The following is a 22,243-nucleotide window of genomic DNA, read 5'->3' as shown; positions in this document are numbered from 1 at the left end:
CAACTAACCCTTCGGTTCCGGCCAGTGGTCTCTACAGGGACAACGCCTGCATGTGGGCATGCGCTCAAACGCTTCTACTTTTTGGACTTTCTTTAGACCTGGACTCTGCGCACGCCCGAATGGCACACCGGCGTCTCATCCTGCGCTTGCGCATTCGTGCTCTTAGGGTTTTCCTTTTCCGGGTCCCAATTGGGTCCGTCGGGCGCATGCGCCACTGCAGGCTGGTGGCTCGCGGCTCCTTCTTCCGGCCTCCTCCTTGGGCCGGCACCGGCAGAAGCCGGGCGAGCGCCGAGCCCCAAGCGAGTGACCTGTGACCCCGGAAGTGGACCTCAGGGTCCCGGGGGTCTCCCCGGTCCGGAGTCAAGGGAGCCCTCGCCGGCAGTCCGGGAGCACCCACCCCACGCCCACCTCTGGATGCCACCGACGGGTGCTCGGCCCGTGCCCCGCGCCTGCCTGCCGGCTCAGCCCCTTGGTGTAGTTCTGAGCCAGGGGTGGGGGCCCGGACCCCGCCCCTAATACGGCCCCACCCCCGCGCCCGGGCCTCCTACCGCTGACTGCCCAGTCGGCCCCGCCCCCTGCCCTCACCCGCGCCCCTCCGATCCCTCCTCCCCCGTTGGGGGAGGCCATGGCGTGAGTTTGAGGCTAGGCCCCGGGGCCCTCGGGCGCCAGGCGGGGCATGGGCCGAGGGCCGCCCCCATGAGGGTCCCGGGAGCGGGGCGCGCGCAGCAGCGGCGGGGCCATGGGGTCGCAGGTGTTGCAGATCCTGCGCCAGGGGGTGTGGGCCTCGCTCACCGGCGGTTGGTTCTTCGACCCGCACCAGAGCACTTTCTCCAACTGCTTCCACCTCTATGTCTGGATCTTTCTGCTCACCTTTCCGTTTTTGCTGTACATGGTGAGATGCCGCCACCTGTAACTTCTGCCGGGAAAGGGAGGGCAGGATGTCATGGAGGGCAGGCAGCCTGGCAGAGATTCTGGGCCATGCCTCGGGCGCTGGGGTGTGGAGAGTTTGGGTCTGTGTGGAAGAGGGGCTAAAATCTTCCTTTTTGGGGGTCGAGTGACCTTGAGGCCCTCATTTAATCTCCTTTTGTAGCTAAATGGAAGACAGAATTACCTGACAGGGTCTTTGTACTGGTTGTGTGGAAGGATGACGAAGTTTCCTTGTAAATTTGTGAATTCTAGCCATGACATTGGTGGCAGGTATACCCCACGGGGCAGGGCTTTTCGAGAAGGAACCTGACTTGCTTCCACTTCCAGGTCCTGCCCCCCAGCTTGATGGTGGCTGGCGTGTACTGCCTTGTGGTGGCTGTCATCTTTACTGCCATCAAGACAGTGAACTATCGGCTGCATGCCATGTTCGATCAGGGCGAGATTGTGGAAAAGCGCAACTCTACAATGGGGGAGCTGGAGGAAGAGCCTGCTCAGGGGGACAACAATCCGCCCAGGTGGGTGGGGCAGGGGCTGTGTTGGGGATTGAGGGTTCTTGGTGCCTGGGCTCAAGCCTTGCAGGGTGGAGTAGGGGCTCCAGGAACATTGGTTTCCTGAGTGATTGTGAGCACTTGTCTTATGTCAGCCCTGGAATTGTAAGGGGACGTTTGAGAAGGAAGGAGTGACGAGGATGGGCTCAAGCAATATATGAAAAGGGGAGATTAGCTCAAAGCTGCTGCTTTTTTCACCACCAGGGACCCTGGAGTGGAGATGACAGTGTTTCGGAAAGTGAGTTCCACACCCCCAGTGCGCTGCAGTTCCCAGCATTCTGTATTTGGCTTCAACCAGGTGTCGGTGAGTGGGCCTGTCCCTCAGCTTCTCCTGCTTTTCTGCGAGCCAGTCCCCTTGGTGGGCATCCTGAGCCTGCTCCTTGCCCTGTTTGCTTCTTCATGCCTCTCTCTGCTCAGGAGTTGCTGCCCCGGATGGAGGACTCTGGGCCACTCAGAGGTAGGTGGCTGCTGCTCAGGGTTGGAGCATAATGATGTGGAACAGGGGCTGGCACGCAGCCGCACTGGGGTCCTGCTGATGCCTCTGGGGCTACTTTTGTAGACATCAAGGAGCTGGTGCGGGAGCAGGGCAGCAACAATGTGATCGTGACTTCAGCCGATCGAGAGATGCTGAAGCTCAGCTCACAGGAGAAACTGAGTGAGTGGGCATGATGTGGCAGGGGTGTGGGGAGAACATTAGCAATTTTGTCTTTGAACACTCCAACTTTTGTTTCATCCTGGGGCTCCCTTTGTACTCCGGAGAGGCCTCCCTCAGCGTCCTACTCTGTCGTAAGACCTTGTTGGCCACCAGTTTCTTTTGCAGAAAGTTCTCTCATTCTCTGTCACTTTTTTCTGACAGTTGGAGATCTTCCCCAGACACCCCCTGGGGCAGCCCCAGACCCCTCCCTCCCCAGCACAGACTCTTCCGAGCGTTCTCCCCTGGCTGGAGATGGAGCTCCCTGGAGCGGGAGCAGTGTGGCTGACACGCCCATGAGCCCTTTACTGAAGGGGAGCCTCAGCCAAGAGCTGAGCAAGAGCTTCCTGACCCTGACCCGTCCTGACCGGGCCCTGGTGAGGACCAGCAGTCGACGGGAGCAACGCCGGGGAGCGGGTGGCTACCAGCCCCTAGACCGGCGGGGCTCAGGTGAGCCCACGCCCCAGAAAGCCGGCTCCTCAGATTCCTGCTTCAGCGGCACTGACAGGGAGACGCTGAGTAGCTTTAAGAGTGAGAAGACTAACTCAACCCACCTGGACAGCCCCCCTGGGGGACAAGCCCCTGAGGGCAGCGACACAGACCCACCCTCTGAGGCTGAGCTGCCCGCCTCACCAGATGCTGGAGTCCCCTCAGACGACACACTGCGTTCCTTTGATACGGTCATTGGAGCAGGGACACCACCGGGCCCAGCTGAGCCACTCCTGGTTGTGCGGCCCAAGGACTTGGCCCTGTTGCGGCCTAGCAAACGGCGGCCACCCATGCGAAGACACTCTCCACCCGGCCGTGCTCCTCGACGGCCTCTGCTTGAGGGTGGGGGCTTCTTTGAGGATGAAGATACCAGCGAGGGCAGTGAATTGAGCCCGGCCTCCAGCCTCCGGTCTCAGCGCCGCTACAGTACTGACAGCTCCTCTTCTACTTCCTGCTACTCCCCTGAGAGCTCCCGGGGTGCAGCAGGGGGACCCCGGAAGCGGCGGGCCCCCCATGGGACTGAGGAAGGGACTGCTGTGCCCCCCAAGCGGCCCTATGGGACCCAGCGGACGCCCAGTACTGCCAGCGCCAAAACACATGCCCGTGTGCTGAGCATGGATGGGGCAGGAGGTGATGTCCTGAGGGCCCCCCTAGCTGGCTCCAAGGCTGAGCTAGAGGCCCAGGTGGGGGTGGAGCTGGCTGCCGGTGAGGCTGCAGTGCTGCCTGCTGAGGCCCGTAGGGGACCTGCTGCTAACCAGCCTGGCTGGCGGGGGGAGCTGCAGGAGGAAGGTGCTGTTGGGGGAGGTGAGTACTGGCTTTAGGGGCAGGGGACAGTTGGGGGAGGTGAGCTGGGTGCTTGGGTTTGGGCAAAGGGCAGGCTGGAGTGGACCTGGTTAGAGTCAGCTCAGCCTCCATCTCAGGTGCAAGGTGGGTGTGGTTGTGGTGATCGGGTGATGATGTCTGGTGAACCACTCAGACAAGCAAAGCTCTGCTACCTGGCTCCGGGGCCTGTGGTTAGCACCTGAACCTCTGTTCTCTGAGGTCTCTCGTCATCCGTGTTCATTCTTCCACCAGCAGTGGGGCAGGCAGATTAGTGTCATTCTTATTTCGAAATGAAGAAACCAAGGCATGAAGGACTAGGTGACCTGGCTGGGCCCCAGAGCCGGGGTGTGGTTGGGCAAGGCTTGATCTTTAGTTACCTGCTGGAACACCGTCCCTGTCCCTACTTCCCTGGTTCTGTCCAGGCCTCTGTCACTTATGCTTGGGGCCTCTCTGGGCAGCGGCTGAGGAGACCGGCAGGCGAGACCGCTCGAGCAGTGTGAGGCGGACCCAGGCCATCCGGAGGCGCCACAACGCAGGCAGCAACCCCACTCCTCCAGCCTCCGTCATGGGCTCACCGCCCAGGTGAGCACCCTGCTGGGGGACCCAGGGGCATGGGGCCAGTGGCTCTCAGTGGTGCTGACCTGGGGCTCACCCCTCCCTAGCAGCCTGCAGGAGGCTCAGCGGGGCCGGGCTGCCTCCCATTCCCGGGCGCTGACGCTGCCCTCTGCCCTGCACTTCGCCTCTTCACTGCTGCTCACCCGGGCCGGTGCCAACGTGCATGAGGCCTGCACTTTTGATGACACCTCCGAGGGTGCCGTGCACTACTTCTACGATGAGAGCGGTGAGTCCTTCCTCAAGCCCAGCGGCCCAGCATCTCGTCTTCCACTCCCATGGTCTGCACCGTGCCAGTGATGGTGCTCACCGCTCCCTCTGCCCTGTGGCACGTTGCTTAATGTAATCCTTGCAGTGTCTTTGAGCGGGTGTCACTGTCATCTCCCTTTGCTGTTGAGGAAACAGGCATAGTCTGAAGTCACGGGCTGGGCAGTGGTGGCTGGAGGCGCAGCCCACTGCAGGGCCTGGGTGCTTGACCAGCAGGCCCTTTCCTGTGCAGCTCCTGGTCCCCAGGCTGGACTGGCGTCCTGGGGAACACAGCATGGGGCTCCCCCTCATTTGATGGCCCTGGTGCCCATGTGGGTTGGGCCTTGGTGCTCCTGTCCCTGTTGTGCTTCCTCATATGCCACACCCTACCCCAGGTGTGCGGCGTTCTTATACCTTTGGTGTGGCTGGAGGTGGCTACGAGAATCCCGTAGGGCAGCAGGGGGAGCAGGCAGCCAACGGAGCCTGGTGAGTCCCCAAGCGCAGCCTCTCCCGGGTGGTGGCCTGGTGGACTGCATTTCTGGGTAGCACTCTGAGCCTGGGGTTGTCTCTTTCTGCTGGGCTCGGGCAGGGCAGCTCAGATCAGGCTGGAGGGAGGATAGGGAGCTGCGAAGGGCAGACGTGCAGGGGTCCCTGGCGTCCCTGGCTCTGTGGCATTCCAAGCAGGAGGTTTCCAGGAAGCCCAGGGCTGGTGGGAGGAAGGTAAGGACATGCAGTCTCCACAACGTGCGGGCCAGGACTGGGAGGGAGGCACTTCTGCCACTTACCTCCTCCTGAGCCCAGTGCTGCTCTTGACACTTGGGGCCTCAGTCTTGGCACAGGCAACCCCACCTTCTGGCCTTAGCCTCGGCCCCACCCAGTCCCAGGGCACACCCACGGCCCTGACCTTTATGGCTGCCATTTCTTTAGGGACCGCCACTCACATTCCTCCAGTTTCCACTCAGCTGATGTCCCTGAGGCGACAGGTGGCCTGAACCTACTGCAGCCAAGGCCTGTGGTTCTGCAGGGCATGCAGGTGCGCCGGGTGCCCCTGGAGATCCCGGAGGTGAGGAGCAGCTGGGGGAGGGCTGTGCTGGAGGGGGAGGGGGGCAAGCCGATCACTGCTCCTGGCTTGTGTAGGGAGCCGGCCCAGGCACTCTGGGGTGGACAGGCCATGCTGAGTTGGGTGTATCCTGACCTCTGATGGCCAGCAGAGGGCCTGGATCTGAACGGCTCAAGAAGTTGTGTATTTGGTTATCTCACAAGCGTGTCTGGAGCATCTTCCTAATTCTGGCAGGGTCTACACTTGATGGGGACGATGGGTAGTCATTAATGTGTCTCATTTTGCTCTTAAGAACATCCCAATTCAGACGATAACTTACTTGATGAACTTACTAATATAAAAGAAGTACTAAGAACACTTACAACCTTATCTCAGAGTTTAAAGAATAATTACAAAAGGATACTCATGCATCTGACATCTGAGGCCACACATAGACTGTGAGCAGCCCTCAGGAGTCCCCACATGCCCCTTCCTGATTTATTTGTTCTTTGTAACCGTCACGTGGGGTAGGCAGGGTCCTTGCTCTACAGCTGACAGCATCTCCAGAGCTGTGCGTCTTTGGTTTTTTGTTGTATTTTCACAGCCCGGCACAGGGTGAGGCCATAGCTGTACCCCATAAGTGCTTGTTGAGTAAAGGACACATGAAGCCCAGTGAGGTTAAGTAGTTCGTCCAGGGCCTCACGGTGCTGGCATTAGCACCCAGGTCCTTAGGGCCGGGTGCTGTGTACACTCTAGGGTGGGTGGTCAGAGTGACAGTGATGGCTGTGTGGGAGGAGGGTAGCATTTGCACCTGATCCCTTGGAAGAGGCAGGAGATTCTGTAGCAAAGAAAAATGTGAGAGTGAGTGTAGCTCCCAGCAGCCCCCAGCAGCCATTGAGCCATGTCCCAGGAACGTGGAGAGGGAGCAGCCCCTTGTGATTTGGGGTCGGGGCAGGGCAGGGCCTGCTAGGTGGCAGGGCCTTTCTGTTCTGAGTGAAATTGTCAACCAGGCCAGCGTGCTGGCGGGGGGTGGCGATAGACTGTGGGGGGGGGGGGGCAGTGGGGCTGATGGCCGCGGCTGTGGGGACTGCAGTTTGACCTGCTGGACCAGGACTCCCTGCACGAATCCCAGGAGCAGACGCTGATGGAGGAGGCACCGCCCCGTGCCCAGCATAGCTACAAGTACTGGCTTCTCCCTGGCCGCTGGACCTCTGTGCGCTATGAGCGGCTTGCCCTGCTGGCCCTGCTGGACCGGTGAGTGCCCACCTGCCATGGCCCCCAGTCCTAGGAAAGTCCCTGGACCTTGGCCTTCCAGACTCTCTGAACTTGTGGAGGTGGTCCTGGCAGCAGAGGAGTTTGCGGGGGAAGCCGAGGCTGTCTTGACAGGTGGAGTCTGTAGTGGTGTTTCTTTAGGTTCCTCTGGGCTGCAGGGGGGTGGCCACATTGGTGTAGTGGTAACCTCATCTTTCCCAAAGCCTTGCTCAAAAGAACTATTCCGGCCCGGCGCGGTGGCTCACGCCTGTAATCCTAGCACTCTGGGAGGCCGAGGTGGGCAGATCGTTTGAGCTCAGGAGTTCGAGACCAGCCTGAGCAAGAGCGAGACCCCATCTCTACTAAAAATAGAAAGAAATTATATGGACAGCTAAAAATATATATAGAAAAAATTAGCCGGGCATGGTGGTGCATGCCTGTAGTCCCAGCTGCTCGGGAGGCTGAGACAGGAGGATCGCTTGAGCTCAGGAGTTTGAGGTTGCTGTGAGCTAGGCTGACGCCACGGCACTCACTCTAGCCTGGGCAACAGTGAGACTCTGTCTCAAAAAAAAAAAAAAAAAGAACTATTCCTGCTCAGTTTGTTATTGTTATGTGCTTCTGTGTTACATTGATACAGAAATTGAGAGCTGTAACCTAAAAAGGCTCACAAACCATTTGTCTTACTTTTCCACTTCTCAGAGGGGAAACTGAGGCCCAGAAACTCAGATAGAGAAGCCAGATGATTTCGTTGTGTGTTGTAGGGGACTTGGACCGTGGCCTGGCTTCCTGTCCGTCGGGATTTCTCCTGGCGTGGTGCCTGCGTGCATAACGTGGTGTGCCCAGTGTAATGTGCACGGTGTAGCCACATGCATAGTTACCTGTCAGTCTGAGCTGGAGTTGGGCAAGTCCTAAGAGCAGTGGCACCTTGAGTCCTCAGTGTCCAGAGGGGCAAAGATTGGGAAGCAGGGTGACAATGGAATGGTCTCCTGGGGCGGGTGCAGCCTGGCTCATCCCTTCCAAGGTCATAGGTTTGGATCTTCAGAGGATGAGGGTTAGGCCTGGGCAGAGCCCTAGAGGCGGGCTTTAGGGCCAGATCCTGTCTCCCCCACTCCCCCACTTGAAGGTGGGACGGGGATGCGCTCTGACTCAGCTGTCTCCGCAGGACGAGGGGGGTGGTGGAGAACGTCTTCGGCGTCGGCCTGAGCAGCCTCGTTGCCTTCCTGGGCTACCTGTTGCTGCTCAAGGGCTTCTTCACCGACATCTGGGTCTTCCAGTTCTGCCTGGTCATCGCCTCCTGCCAGTATTCCCTGCTGAAGGTCAGGCCCGTCCCTGTGTTTCCTTCCCCCACCCCACTTTTCCCAGATGTCCCCTGTCCTACTGTGGTTTTCAGAGAGCAGATAGGATGCTTAAGGTCCCCTGTAGCCAGCCACCCATTTTACGTGTGAGAAAACTGAGGCTGACAGTTCGGGGTCCTGCTCCAGTCACTCAAGATTGCCCAGTGATATAGCTGAACAAGTCCTGGGGCCTTTGACCCTCCTCCGGGCACCAGCTCTCGTTGCCAACGTAGTCCTGTCTCTTCCAGAGCGTGCAGCCTGATGCGGCATCTCCCATGCACGTGAGTACCCACGGAGCTGTGGCTATCGCCACGAGGCCCTGAGAGGGGCTGAGACCAGGTGGGGAGGAGGGAGGGTCAGGGCTCCCTCACCACCCCCACTCAGCCAGGGTCTCCATCTTGGACCCAGGGCCAGGCCTGGGGCATGTGAGCATGTGTGCTCGTGCCTGAGGGGGTGTCGGCGGGGGAGGCTGGCTCCTCACAAGCTGCCTCCCCAGGGCCACAACTGGGTGATTGCGTACAGCCGGCCTGTCTACTTCTGCATCTGCTGTCTGCTCATCTGGCTGCTGGATGCCCTGGGCTCAGCTCAGCTCTTCCCGCCTGTCTCCCTCTACGGCCTCACACTCTTCTCCGCCTCCTTCTTCTTCTGTGCCCGAGATGTGGCCACTGGTGAGGCTGTGGCAAAGCTGAGGTGGCCTGGAGGGTGAGCCCCTGAGGGTGGGCCAAGGGAAGGCCAGCAGGCTGACTGGGGCCTTCGTTTCCCCTCTGCCAGTGTTCACCTTGTGCTTCCCGTTCGTCTTCCTCCTGGGTCTCCTGCCCCAGGTCAACACCTGTCTCATGTACCTGCTGGAGCAGATAGACATGCACGGCTTTGGGGGCACAGGTACGATGCCCACAGGAGTCTTGGGTGGGGGCTGGTGTGGAGGCCGGGGGGCCCTCAGTTCGAATCTGTGGCTGCAGCCCTTCTTGAGCCCCCTTTGCATCTGTACCACAGACTCAAGGACTCTGTCCCTTCTGTGCCCTGCCCCGCCCCTGCCCTGGCTACTGGTTTAAACCCAAGAATGCTAGAAGCTTTGACGGCCTCTGAGGGTTTGAGGGAGCAGAGAACAGTGGGCCTTGGGTGGTGTCCAGGGAGGCCAGCCTCTGGGAGTTGAGGGGTGCAGGGTTGGGGCTGAGGTGGGGTGCCAGCCAGTGAGAGCTGTGCTGTGTCTTCTCTTCCCCATCACACAGCTGCCACCAGCCCACTCACTGCGGTCTTCAGCCTCTGCCGCAGTCTGCTGGCTGCTGCCCTGCTCTATGGCTTCTGCCTTGGGGCCATCAAGGTAGGGGTGGCCTATGGGTGGGGGGCATGCTGAGGCCCATGGGGGTTGTTGGGACGGGGCTGTGAATTGGGCTCAGCAGTGGCTTCTCACATAGGGGGGCACCCCCAGCCCCCATGCTTACCCTCACCTCCCATGACCGGCATGGTTCTTTTCCCAGACTCCCTGGCCAGAGCAGCACGTCCCTGTCCTCTTCTCAGTCTTCTGTGGCCTCCTGGTGGCACTGTCCTACCACCTGAGCCGGCAGAGCAGTGACCCCACTGTGCTCTGGTGGGTGCCTGCATGTGCCTGTCCATGCACACTAGTGTGTGTCACGCTCTGTGTGTGTGTGTTTGTGTATCTGCATGGCAGGGGTTTGGGGGTCTGTGGGTCTGTGCACGTGCCTGTGACCCAATGACCCCTGTTTCCTCCAGACCCTGGGGCCTGTGGGAAGGAGGGGCGGCCTCTCCAGTCCCCAGTCCCCAGCTCCAGACGCTTCCTCCCCGACCCCACCCCAGGTCTCTGATCCGAAGCAAGCTCTTCCCTGAGCTAGAAGAGCGGAGCTTGGAGACAGCCCGGGCCGAGCCCCCGGATCCCCTGCCGGAGAAGATGCGCCAGTCGGTGGTGAGGGGTGGGAGTGTGGGATTCTGGCGGTGAGGCGGTGGCAGGTGTTGGGGGGCCTGGGAGGGGTGTGGCCGCCTGGGACACTGGGCAGCCAGGCTGGTTTGTCCCGGTCCTGCAGCGTGAAGTCTTGCACTCCGATCTGGTGATGTGCGTGGTGATCGCCGTGCTCACCTTTGCCATCAGCGCAAGCACCGTCTTCATCGCACTGAAGGTTTGTGTACACAGCCACCTGCTCCTCTGCAGTCTTGGCGAGAACCTGCTCAACCTGAGGTCCTGGGCAGCCCCCGCTCACCTGTGGCCCCTTGGCCTGCTCCCCTCGGCTGACCTCCAGCCTCTCCCTCTTGCAGTCGGTGCTGGGTTTCGTGTTGTACGCGCTGGCTGGGGCCGTGGGCTTCTTCACACATTACCTGCTGCCACAGCTCCGCAAACAACTGCCCTGGTTCTGCCTGTCACAGCCCGTGCTGAAGCCACTCGAGTATAGCCAGTACGAAGTGCGAGGTGAGTGCCCACCCCTGGTGGCAGCCCTGTGTCCTCCTGCCCCATTGCCTGGCCTGGGTGGCTTATAGCCTGGCCACCTGATGAGAGCCGTGGTCCTCTTGGCTCAGGAGTGCCAGCAGGGGGCAGCCTCTGCCCACGCTGCCCTCTGTGTGCCCCCGTGAGCCACTGTGCTATCTGCCACTCTTCTCCCAGCTTGGCCCCTGCCGTGCTCCCACCCCGCCAGTGCTGCCCTTCTGCCCTCCTGGCTGTCTCTGAGGAGATGCAAGAAATAGAGTCCCAGGGCCCTGAAGGGGCCTTTTGTCCAGAATTATAGACTGGTCACCTGTAGACTGGAGCTGCCTGGTGCACATTTTCACTGGGCTAATAGTTTTTAAAATTTTTTGAGCCTATGTTTAAACATCTTGATTTGTGATATGAAGGTCTACATTATTTTTTTTAAACAATGGAAGAATTTGCAACTCAGGCCAGCATCTCCATGTGGCTGCAATTAGCCTGAGGCATAAGGAGCACCCCTTCAGAAGGACCGTGCGCTTGGGCCTCACCCAGCCTGCCTGACGTGGCCCTTGCCTGCCTCTGGTGGGCTTTTGAAATTTCGTTGTCAGCTTTGTTTTCACAGACAGCAAAACAGGGAAAAGCTCTCACCCTAACATAAGCCTCCGGCATGCTAAGTGGCTCATGGGATCCTTGCCCTGCTGGTGCCTATGGCACTTACTTGAGCTGCCAGAGATCAGCCCCTCCCCCATGTCTTCAGGGACCTGGGACAACACAGCCCATGGGCGCCTGTCCTCCCAGGTTCTCTCTGAGCATGCACCATGCTGGCCCTGCAGTGGCTAGTCTTCGGGGCCCTGGGGAAGGGGCAAGTATGGAGGCCAGGTGCTGGCCAACGGTCCTGCTTTCTCCTTGCAGGTGCTGCCCAGGTGATGTGGTTTGAGAAGCTGTACGCCGGTCTGCAGTGTGTTGAGAAGTATCTCATCTACCCTGCTGTGGTGCTCAACGCTCTCACAGTGGATGCCCACACTGTTGTCAGCCACCCAGACAAGTTCTGCCTCTAGTGAGGACCACCTCACCCCTCTCACTGTCCCACCATCTGCGTTCCCATTTGACCTATGGGGAAACTGAGGCCCAGAGAAGGAATGATTCTCACATAGGGTTGTTCAGCAAGCTGAAGTGGAACCCCAGCTTTCAATACTTTCCATTGAAATGGTTGCCTCTTTCAAGGCAAATGTATCCCCCTCGCCCCCTTAAGAGCAGCAGAGACTAAGAGTCATTGGTCCCAAAGAGCAGGGGCCAGTCCAGCAGAGCCGAGGCCTGGGGCTGTTCTCAGGCCAGAGTAGGCAAGGGATAGGGCCCCTGCCCCCACTGCCCCTGGGCCCCCGCGGAGCACCTGATGTCTGTCCCTCACCTCCAGCTGCCGGGCGCTGCTGATGACCGTGGCTGGGCTGAAGCTGCTGCGCTCGGCCTTCTGCTGCCCACCCCAGCAGTACCTGACTTTGGCCTTCACAGTTCTGCTCTTCCATTTCGACTACCCACGCCTCTCCCAAGGCTTTCTACTCGACTACTTCCTCATGTCCCTGCTGTGCAGCAAGGTGAGCTGGTGGCTGTGGCCCAGACTTTAGGCTACTGAATGGGAGCAGAGCAGAGTGCCTCTGCCTGGATGGGAGGAGACCTTCCCAGGGGCCTGTGGCCCACCACTGTGTACGAGCCCCACTGTGGGCCTTTGCAGCAGCCCCTCAAGGAGGAGGTTACTTGCACCTCTTTTCATAGAGGAGGCTGAGGCTTAAGGAGGCTGAGTGACTTGCCTCAGCTCTTCCAGGGGACTGGAGGTCAGCCATGATTTGACCCCATGATTGCCCTACTCAGAAGTGGTTAGGATAGTCAGGACCTGGCCTTGTCTCCTGGATGCGAACCTCTGAGCTCTGCCCACTGCCAGCCACGGCCCTGGGGACCAGTTCAGAGCTGAGTTTCAGAAGCCCCTAAGGCCTGGGTATACACAGATGCTCTGCCAGGCTGTGGCATTGCCAGGGCTTGGAGGGGTCGCTTTGAACAAAGGACCATTCTCCTGCACTATACTGGAGACTCACAGTGGTGCCTGGGACCCCCAGCAGGCCTGAGCCTTTTCCTCTCCTATGGGCATTCTGTTCTTATTTTCTGGCCTGGCCTAGGATGGTGGACAACTAGACTGTGTCCTCCTCTGAGGGCAGGGCCTATGACTGTCTCTTGACTTTCAGTGCCATAATCCAGGTCCAGCCTCACCAGTGACGTAGTGGCTTGACCCAAGCAAATCATTTACCTTCTCTATCTTCTACAAATCTCAACTTTCGAATCTGTGACATGGGATAGCGATAGCAACAGAAGACCCCAGGATTGTTGTGGGAATTACATGGCTAATGTCCCCTTAGAGTTGAGTTAGGGCTTGCTAATGGCATCAGGTGCCTTGAGCCAAATCCAGAGGGAGAGGGCTAGGGCCGGTAGTGATCTTAGCTTGGCCTCACATGGGTAGTCAGTGGAGTGGTCCAAGGTTCTGAATAAGGCCTGGCCTCTGGGGCTTCCGTGAGTGACCCTTGTGTGCCTTTTATCTCCTCCCCTCGCCAACCCTGCCAGCTGTGGGACCTGCTGTACAAGCTGCGTTTCGTGCTGACCTACATCGCGCCCTGGCAGATCACCTGGGGCTCAGCTTTCCATGCCTTTGCCCAGCCCTTTGCTGTGCCACGTATCCAGCCTGCTGCCCGTTGTCCGGGTGGGGGTGTGAAGGGAGGGCTCGGCCTGGGGCAGTGAGGGTGGTGAGGGCGGCTGGGAGGTCCCCCGAGCATGCTGCCTCCTTAACTCTGGCCCAGACTCGGCCATGCTATTCGTCCAGGCCCTGCTCTCAGGGCTCTTCTCCACGCCACTCAACCCCCTGCTTGGCAGCGCCGTCTTCATCATGTCCTACGCAAGGCCCCTCAAGTTCTGGGAGCGTGACTACAAGTGAGTCTCATGGGAGACGGGCAATGCCCGGCAGGGACGGGTGGGAGGGGTTTGGAGCCCAGGCTGGACAGTGCCCAGAAAGCCACAGCAAGTGTGTGAGTGCTGGGGCACAGAGGGGACACCTGAGGTAGTGGAATGAGGGCAGAGCCTGTGCCAGGCTGAGGCTTCGGGCTCACAGCCTGGGGGCAGTCAGGCCTCGGGGTGAGGTCCAGCTTCCCCAATTCCTGGCTGTGTGGTCCTGGGTGAGTCCCCTTCATGTCCGTGAGCCCCAGCCTCCTCATCTGTATGATGGGGCCGTCATGGACAGCGTCTGCCTCGTGGCGCAGGGTGGAGCAGGGGCAGAGAAGACACTGATGGGCAGGTGCAGGTTGTCGTCTGAATCGCCAGCTTCACCCTCGGCCTCCTGCGTTGTTCTCTCTCTGAACAGCACTAAGCGTGTGGATCATTCCAACACCCGCCTGGTCACACAGCTGGACCGGAACCCGGGTGTGTACCCAACCATCCAGGGGGCTATAGGGCAGGGCCTCCCCAGGGAGGGAGCCTTGCTCAGTTGTCACTGTGTCCGTTTGTCTGTCTGTTCTGGGTCCCAGGCGCTGACGACAATAACCTCAACTCCATCTTCTACGAGCACTTGACGCGTTCACTGCAGCACACACTGTGTGGGGACCTGGTGCTGGGCCGCTGGGGCAACTATGGCCCTGGCGACTGCTTCGTCCTGGCCTCTGACTACCTCAACGCCCTGGTGCACCTCATCGAGGTTGGCAATGGCTTCGTCACCTTCCAGCTGCGTGGCCTTGAGTTCCGGGGTGAGCTGCAGGGCCAAGCTCGGGTGGGCAGGTGCGGCTGAGCCTGGTGCGGGGCGCGGCATCGCATCGTGCTTAGGGGCTGGAGTCCAGTCCAGCCCCGCCCTGGCTGGCTGCGTGGCCTTGGCAAGGCTCTTCCTCTGTGGGCCTGGGTTGCCCAGTCTGAGCAGTGAGGCGGGAGGGTCTGTTTGGGCTAAGCCCTGTACCTGCCCTGACTTTGGGTCTGTAGTGACTCTCCAGGTCTCTTGTGGTGAAAGCCTGGGCCTGGAGCTCCCCTGGCCTGTGCTGTGGTCTCAGGCTTGGCCCAGGCTGGGCGCCATGCATGGCGCCGGAGAGTGAGCCAGCTCTTGCTCTCAGGAAGACACGTGTTGGATGCCAGCCTCAGAAAGGGGCCTCAAGAGTGCAGAGGCTCGTGAGCACCCTGACCTTGAGCAAGTCATGTCCCCTCTCTGAGTTTTAGTCTTTGTCTCTGTAAATGAGGAGCTAGACCCCTGTCCCCTGTCCCCAACCCCCAGGGATGCTGGGAGTTGGGAGGCAAAAGGTACTCATTTGTTGTTCCATTTGTTCAGTAATGTTGACTACCCTGGCATCCCAGGGTCAGGGGTGAGTGACGGCAGGCCTCAAATGCCATGTTGGGCACTCACTGGGAACGGGGCAGGTAGGGATTGTCCTAGTGACTCCTGACTGGGGCCCCGTCTCCCGCAGGCACATACTGCCAGCAGCGCGAGGTGGAGGCTATCACCGAGGGCGTGGAGGAGGATGAGGGCTGCTGCTGCTGTGAGCCTGGCCACCTGCCACGGGTTCTGTCCTTCAATGCCGCTTTCGGGCAGCGCTGGCTGGCCTGGGAGGTGACGGCCAGCAAGTATGTGCTGGAGGGCTACAGCATTAGTGACAACAATGCCGCCTCCATGCTTCAGGTCTTTGACCTCCGCAAGATCCTCATCACCTACTATGTCAAGGTATGCTGGGCAGGGCCAGTGTGCAGCTGGGCCGCAGGGCCCTAGTGGTGAACGGTCGCCGACCGGAAGCATCCAGGCTACCATCTTCTGGACTGTTGGGAGCCTGCTTTGCCCAAAGGAAGCAGAGGCCTCAGAGTTTGAGTGTCTTCCAAGGTGCTACTGCTAGACAGCAGGCTCTAGTGGCCCGCATGGCTCTGGTGATAGGGTACCCAGGGTGGGGAAGGCTTGCCTTAGGCAGTGAGTATGGGGCAGGGGGCAGCACATGCATGGATCCCCTCACAGGGCTCCTGGTTCTGGGGCCAAGGCCAGCCTTTGAAACCACCAGCCCTCATCCTACCCCACCCCATGCAGCACCCAGCTATGGTGGAGCCAGCAGTGGTCACATGTCTGATAATCAGAGAAGTGGCTGCCAAGCAGTGGTGCTTTCCATGGGGTGGCTTTGTGCTAGGCACCTCTCCTGAGCTAGATAGAGTTTACCACACTGTCCAGGAGAGGCCCTGCTGTCTCACAGGTGGGGAAGTTGGCTCACAGAAGTGATTTACCTGAGGCTTCAGAATCAGGAGAAAGTAGCAGAGCCAGGCTTTGAACCCAAGCCTGCCAACTGAGCCACTGGGCTTTCCTTCCTCAGCCTTGGGGTGCAGGTGAGGCTTGAGGGTCTCGAGACCTGGTGGGAGTCAGGCGCAATGGTGCCTGCCCATAGTCCCAGCTTCTGGAGGGCTAAACAGGGAGGATCACTTGAGCCCGGGAGTTCAAAGCAACATAACAAGACCCCATCTCTATTTAAAATAAAAAAGACCTGTTGGGGGGGGGGTGCTTGGTGAGGCACAGTATGGGGTGCAGAAGGCATCCTGGGCTGGGGATTCTGGGCAGCCTGGAATGTCACCTTGCTTGCTGTGCCTCCGTTTACCTCCTTAATATGTGGGGGTTACTGCAGTTTTGTGAGATGGCAGGAATGATGAGGCTTTGGAGCAGCCAGAACAAGGGTACTGTGGGAGTGGGGTGGGCTGGTGGCCACAGCTCAGGCCCCCACATGCCTTCTTAGGATCTGCCCTGGAGTTCCCCATGGGGGCCTGGAGGGGGTGACCTGTTGGGGCCCAGGTGAGCCTGCCACCTGAGGCTCTCTCTGGAGCAGTCCTGTGCACTCCTAGCTGTCCTTTTGCCTCCAATGAACATCTGTCCGTGCCTCACATCAGAGGAGCTGTAACTTCTCCATCGTTCTTTCTATCCTTCCAGCCACTCACAGGGAAGAGTTTGTGAGCCCCTCCACTATCACCAAGAAAGAGGCCATGGCCCAGAGAGGGTCATTCCCAGCCCCAGGTCACCCAGGGGTCATGGTCCTGTCCACCTTCCTGACGTTTCTTGAGAGAGGTGCCCTTGCCCGGGTGGCCCTGCTGCCTCTCATTACTGCACTTGAAGCCATGCATGGCTTTCTGATCGCCATGCGCCAGGTGCCCATCAAGCCTGGGCTAGCAGGCTGAGAGAGCTCCAGCTCTGCCAGGTTTATTGTCCCTTGGGGAAGCCAACTTGCCACAGCTAAGGCTGTCTCAAAGGCTGGGCACAATCAGAGCCAGGCAGAGGCACCTGGAGGGCCTGGGGAAGGCTCCGCTAGAGACAAGGAGTCCGGGGTGAAGTTGGGAAGGACGACAGGGCTGCCACGGGTGGGTGAGGCCGGTGTGCCAGGGTGCACTGTGGAGCCCGGCAGACCTGGGGCAGTGTCCCAGCTGGAGGGATGCATCCTCGCCGGCCTCCGAGGTTGGCCAGACCAGGCAGAGTCCTTCCTGTGCTGCTTGGCTCGCCCTCAGTGCCGCCTCCTGCACCTCCCCCTTCCCGTGGGAGTCACTGCGTGGTGGGCGAGAGACTGATCCAACCCCTGTGGCCACAGAGACACCAGCCACCTAGTCTGCCTGCGGCCGAGCCTCAGCACTCAAGGGGCCGAGCCCGTGCATGTTCCATATTGCATCATCCTTTTAGCAGCCCTTGGAAGAGGTGGTGCCAATGGAATTGGCCCCTTTTGCAGCTGAGGAAACAGGTCCCCCACCTGCTCCTGCAGTGAGGTGCACATAGCGCAGGGGAAGACACCATGGCTGAGGCTGCATGGAGTCTAGGAAACACTCCCTGGAAGCACATTGGGTGGAGCCCGGCTCTGAATGCTGACAGGCGGGAGCTGCTACTCGTGTTTCCATTTTCCTTCTGAGAAGCAGTCTGAGGGGTGTGTCCCAGAACACAATGGTGGAGGTGAAAGTTAACCAAGCACTTAGTATGTGCCAGGCCAGCTCCTTCTGCCCCTAAAGCTTTGTTTTTCTGAGTCTTCCTGGAGGCTCTGGTGGTACCCAGACTGTGGAGATCTCTCTGGACAGGAAGTCAGTCTGGAGTGGATCTGCCTGGAGCCCCCAGCTGCCCCTGGCTGCCCTGCCCTCACTTAACCACACGAGGGCCTGATCCCCCTTCCTCTTGGTAAGGGGGCAGCCCAGCCATCCCCAGGCTGCCCACCCACCTGCCTGTGGCCAAGGCCATGCTGGGACCAGGCAAGCTCCTGTGCTGGGAACTGGTGAAGCCTCCCCTGCAGCCATTGACTCCAGGTCCCCACCCCCACCCCCAGCTGTTTAAGGCCCTTGGCCCTTTCCAGCTTGTACCCTGGTCATTTTGCCCAGGCTCTTGGCCTTCCCATGCCCCACCATAGCCACCCTGCTGGACACCCCTACTCCCTGGGTACTCTCTGTTCATGGCCAGCTGCACCACCCCCCAGCCCTAGACTTCCCCAGCCCTTACGCAGGCCAAGGGCCAGCTCCATTGGCTCCATCTCAGGGTGGCACATGGAATCCTCGTAACCTCACTGGCTGTCAGCTGCCAGCCTCATACTGCCCATCCATCCCAACTGTGCCTGCTACCTACCTTCCAGAAGTTCCTCTCTATTTGCCCAAACCTGTACTTAGAAACCACAGGCCTCTTAACAAGGGGTCCAGGAGCCCCCAACTTTGGGCACAAGGTGTGCCTCTGTTTTTTTTCTGAGGAGAGGCCCTATGGTTGTCACATTTTAGCTGCCTAAAGGGACCCATGACCCAGGGGCACTTAGGCCCCATTGGCCTGCAGGCAGCCCCCCTGCTTCAGCCTGACCGTTCAGGCCCTGAGGTCTGGACCCCACAGTATCATGGTGTTGAAGGTCCAGGGTTCAAGTTCCAGTTCAGCCTGCCCTGCTATGTGACATCAGGCCAAGCTGAGCCTGTTCCCCTTAAAAATGGGGCATATTCCAGGGGAGCGGGAGGAGGCAAGCAGATGCTGCCTGCCAGCACTTGCTGTAGCACAGGACCCTCCAGGTCACTCTGTACGTGGGGGTGCTTCCTGTTGGCTTTTTACCCCTCCTCCCTGGCCTAGGGGAGGGAAGCCAGCTTGCCCGGTGGCTTCAGGGTGCTGAGGTGGGCTCTAGGAGGTGGGTGTCCCAGAAAGCAGACTAGCTTAGTCTAGGGGGGAAGCCTCTTTACTGTGATGATTTCTCCTCCTGTGGCCAGGGCTGGGCAGGGCCGGGCCCCACCCTGACACCTGCCCCGCCTCTCCCAGAGCATCATCTACTATGTGAGCCGCTCACCGAAGCTGGAGGCGTGGCTGAGCCACGAGGGCATCGCAGCAGCCCTGCGGCCCGTGCGGGCCCCTGGCTATGCCGACTCGGACCCCACCTTCTCGCTGAGTGTGGATGAGGATTATGACCTTCGCCTCTCTGGCCTCTCGCTGCCCTCCTTCTGCGCGGTGCACCTTGAGTGGATCCAGTACTGTGCTTCCCGGCGTAGCCAGGTCAGACGTCACCACCTGCAGGCTGCCCCACGTGGGGCTCCGGGGACTTGGGTGTATCCACGTGTCCCCTCTGCGTTTAGGTTCCTCTCACTCTGAGCCTCCCTCGGCCTGGGCCCCAGCCCCCACCCCGAGTTCCCTGTCCCAGGTCTGAGTGGGCTCTGGGGACGGGGTCCTTGTGCCACAGCCCGTGGACCAGGATTGGAACTCGCCGCTGGTCACGCTGTGTTTTGGCCTATGTGTGCTGGGCCGCCGGGCCCTGGGGACAGCTTCGCACAGCATGTCTGCCAGGTGAGTGCCCACAGGTCTGGGTGGGCCTACTGTTCTCCCACTCCCAAGCCCTCACAAAGAGCTCTGTGTTTCTGGCCAGTGGCCCCCTGGAAACTCATCGGTCCTTCCCATTGGTGTGGCTGTTCTCACATGGGCAAATCATGACTTAGCCTGCTCTTCGCTGCTCTGTGAGGGACGTGAACAGATACAGCTTCTTTGTCAAGATGGAGAAACTGAGGCCCACCTTGAGGAAGGGTCTTGGTTCAGATCGCTCTGAAGCCTTAGACCCCTGGTTCTTTCCCACCCCTCTTTCATCTCCCTGTTCCTCCTCCCCGCTCAGCCTGGAGCCCTTCCTCTACGGCCTGCACGCCCTGTTCAAAGGGGACTTCCGCATCACCTCTCCGCGGGACGAGTGGGTCTTTGCCGACATGGACCTGCTTCACCGCGTAGTGGCGCCTGGGGTTCGCATGGCCCTCAAGCTTCACCAGGTCAGGGAGGGGTTGCCCAGGCAGCGTGGGTTTGAAGCTGCTCCCCAGGGAAGGGTCCACTGACCCTGGTGCTCCTGTCTCGTGCCAGGACCACTTCACATCCCCAGATGAATATGAGGAGCCAGCGGCCCTGTATGATGCCATTGCAGCCAACGAGGAACGGCTGGTCATCTCGCATGAGGGTGACCCAGCCTGGCGCAGCGCCATCCTCAGCAACACACCCTCCCTGCTGGCACTGCGCCACGTCATGGATGACGCCTCTGACGAGTACAAGATCATTATGCTCAACCGGCGCCACCTCAGCTTCCGGGTTATCAAGGTGGGGATGGCCCTGCCTGGCCCTGCCCAGCCCCTCTTCCTTGGGCTGGCCCCCTGACCCTGGCATGCGGCTGCCCGCAGGTGAACCGCGAGTGCGTGCGCGGCCTGTGGGCTGGGCAGCAGCAGGAGCTGGTGTTCCTGCGCAACCGCAACCCGGAGCGTGGCAGCATCCAGAACGCCAAGCAGGCGCTTCGCAACATGATCAATTCCTCCTGCGACCAGCCGCTGGGCTACCCCATCTACGTGTCGCCCCTCACCACCTCGCTGGCCGGCAGCCATCCCCAGCTGCGGGCGCTGTGGGGTGGCCCCATCAGCCTGGGCGCCATTGCCCGCTGGCTCCTACGCAGCTGGGAGAGGTGAGCCCTCACCACCCCCTGTGAGGTCTGCGGAAGGGCTGAGGTAAAGCAGCACCCCTCTCAGCCCCAGAGTGAGGAAGTGCTAGAGCCTAAGGGATGACCCCTTTCCAGAGGTGGGACCCTTCAATGTCCCACTCCCCGAGCTGACAGTGGCCTTTAGCCTGTAAACACAGTTGACAATGCCTCCCTCAAAAGGCCTTGCAAAGTAGGCAGCAACACCCCTTAGAGGTGAGGACCCTGGGGCTGAGAGCTGTTAGATGACTTGTCCTTGGGCTAGGGACCTGTGCTCTTGAGACCTGTGGCCTCCCCATGTCCCCCGTGACCCTTCTCTACCTCCCCACTCCAGGCTTCATAAAGGCTGTGGTGCCGGCTGCAATAGTGGCGGGAACGTGGATGATTCCGACTGTGGTGGGGGCGGTGGCCTGACCTCCCTCAGCAATAACGCCCCCTTGGCACACCCCACGCCTGAGAACACAGCAGGTGAGCAGACGGGGCTGGGCTGAACCCGTGGGAAAGTAGGACAGCCCAGCTGAGGTCTCTGCTCTTATCTGTCTCCCACAGGCAGTGGTGACCAACCCCTCCCACCGGTCCCTGGCTGGGGGCCGCGGCCCTCTCTGAGCAGCTCTGGTGATGGGCGGCCCCCTCCTCTGTTACAGTGGCCTCCCCCTCGGCTCCCTGGGCCACCCCCCGCCTCGCCTGCCCCCACTGAGGGGCCCCGGCCCTCACGGCCCCCTGGCCCAGGTCTCCTCAGTTCTGAGGGCCCCAGTGGGAAGTGGAGCCTGGGGGGCCGGAAGGGGCTGGGAGGATCCGATGGGGAGCCAGCCTCAGGGAGCCCCAAAGGAGGCACCCCCAAATCTCAGGTAAGGGGCCTGTGGGAGGGTCGTGTCCTTGGGGCCTCAGGTCTGCTTGCCCGCCAACCTCTCTCCCCTCCCCCAGGCGCCTCTAGACCTCAGCCTCAGCCTCAGCCTCAGCCTCAGCCCGGACATCAGCACCGAGGCCTCGCCCCCTAGAGCAGCCCAAGACATTCCCTGCTTGGACATCAGTGCTCCTGAAAGTGGCACACCTACGGGGGCTGCGGGCGACTGGCCTGCCCCCGCTGAGGAACGGGAGAGCCCGGCAGCCCAGCCGTTGCTGGAGCACCAGTACTGAGCGGCCTGGCGCCCACTGGACCCCATCCCGGGACTTCAGTAACTTGGATCCCCCTCTGCTGCCTCTGGCCTTCTCTGCTGGACCACAGAACTGAGTGGCTTTGGCTCCCATGTCTGAATCCTGACCTCTGGCTGCCTCAGCCAGAGTCCAGAACTAAATGGCCCAGGCCTCTGACCTTGACCCCTGATCTCTCTCATCCCTAGTCCAGGGCCTGGGCTCCCCAAACTGAGGCAGTCAGCCTCCCAGCCAGGCCCTAACAGCCGAACCATGGGCTGGACCCACTTTGAGCCCGTGGCCAGGACCAGCTCAGCCCCGGGGCCTGCACTGCCTGCAGGGGTGGCCCCTTTGGCCTGGACCCGTAGCCTGAAGTGTGGGAAGGGTGGTCTTTTTTGTTTTGGTCATTTTTTTTTTCTTTTCTTTTCTTTCTTTCTTTTTTTTTTTTTTTGTGCTTCAGAGACACCAGAATTAATAACACTATTTTTGATTTTGCTTGGCAGTTTCTTCTTCTACCTGGCGATGGGTACGGGGTAGAGGTGGCAAAGTCAGGGTGGTTGAGCACAGAGAGGAGGGGTGAAGGATGTGGGGCTGGGGTAGGGTAGAGACCAAGGTCAGACCAAGGTGGGGTTCAGGTAAGACCGAGTTCTCTTCCCCACAAGTCTGTTCCCTTTCCAAGCCTTGATGTGAAGATGGTTGTGTTCAATTTCCCACCCCCATATGTTCAAAGACTTCCAGCTCTAGTGGCTCCTTCTTTTAATAGCCTTGACCTTGGCTAAAG

At 60.1% G+C, this 22,243-nt stretch overlaps 1 protein-coding gene across 6 annotated transcripts; it reads left to right on the top strand.

Moving 5' to 3' along the window:
- Positions 1–203: 203 nt before the first annotated feature.
- On the top strand, positions 204–21,957 carry PCNX3 (pecanex 3). Of its 6 annotated transcripts, none has more exons than XM_069471541.1 (35): positions 204–892; positions 1,255–1,442; positions 1,680–1,779; positions 1,893–1,932; positions 2,035–2,130; positions 2,332–3,459; positions 3,936–4,059; positions 4,140–4,318; positions 4,731–4,821; positions 5,263–5,398; positions 6,507–6,628; positions 7,788–7,941; positions 8,208–8,240; positions 8,456–8,627; positions 8,731–8,841; positions 9,189–9,280; positions 9,438–9,547; positions 9,775–9,880; positions 9,999–10,091; positions 10,228–10,378; positions 11,285–11,429; positions 11,787–11,964; positions 12,980–13,088; positions 13,213–13,342; positions 13,770–13,828; positions 13,933–14,148; positions 14,851–15,104; positions 18,660–18,890; positions 19,075–19,178; positions 19,498–19,645; positions 19,734–19,964; positions 20,045–20,319; positions 20,666–20,799; positions 20,881–21,179; positions 21,256–21,957. In XM_069471541.1, exons 1-35 carry the CDS (start codon positions 740–742, stop codon positions 21,466–21,468), a joined length of 6,105 nt encoding a protein of 2,034 aa, XP_069327642.1. In that variant the 5' UTR covers positions 204–739; the 3' UTR covers positions 21,469–21,957. The 6 variants fall into 6 exon arrangements, with proteins under 6 accessions (XP_069327642.1, XP_069327640.1, XP_069327639.1 ...); XM_069471539.1 differs by having other exon boundaries at positions 538–892; positions 6,468–6,628; positions 21,256–21,921; XM_069471538.1 differs by having other exon boundaries at positions 538–892; positions 3,900–4,059; positions 4,143–4,318; positions 6,468–6,628; positions 21,256–21,921.
- Positions 21,958–22,243: the final 286 nt, after the last annotated feature.

Source organism: Eulemur rufifrons, chromosome 6 (genome assembly GCF_041146395.1).
Source record: "Eulemur rufifrons isolate Redbay chromosome 6, OSU_ERuf_1, whole genome shotgun sequence".
Classification (NCBI taxonomy): Eukaryota; Metazoa; Chordata; class Mammalia; order Primates; family Lemuridae; genus Eulemur; species Eulemur rufifrons.
Note: the sequence above shows the minus strand (reverse complement) of the source record. Positions and strands in the feature narration are given on the sequence as shown.

Excerpts from the sequence above, each read along its gene's own strand:
- PCNX3 (XM_069471537.1), top strand. The coding sequence starts at position 740 with ATGGGGTCGCAGGTGTTGCAGATCCTGCGCCAGGGGGTGTGGGCCTCG. Across the intron at positions 8,842-9,188 it reads GCACGGCTTTGGGGGCACAG|CTGCCACCAGCCCACTCACT; the intron begins GTACGATGCCCA and ends CCCATCACACAG. Across the intron at positions 9,548-9,774 it reads AGTGACCCCACTGTGCTCTG|GTCTCTGATCCGAAGCAAGC; the intron begins GTGGGTGCCTGC and ends ACCCCACCCCAG.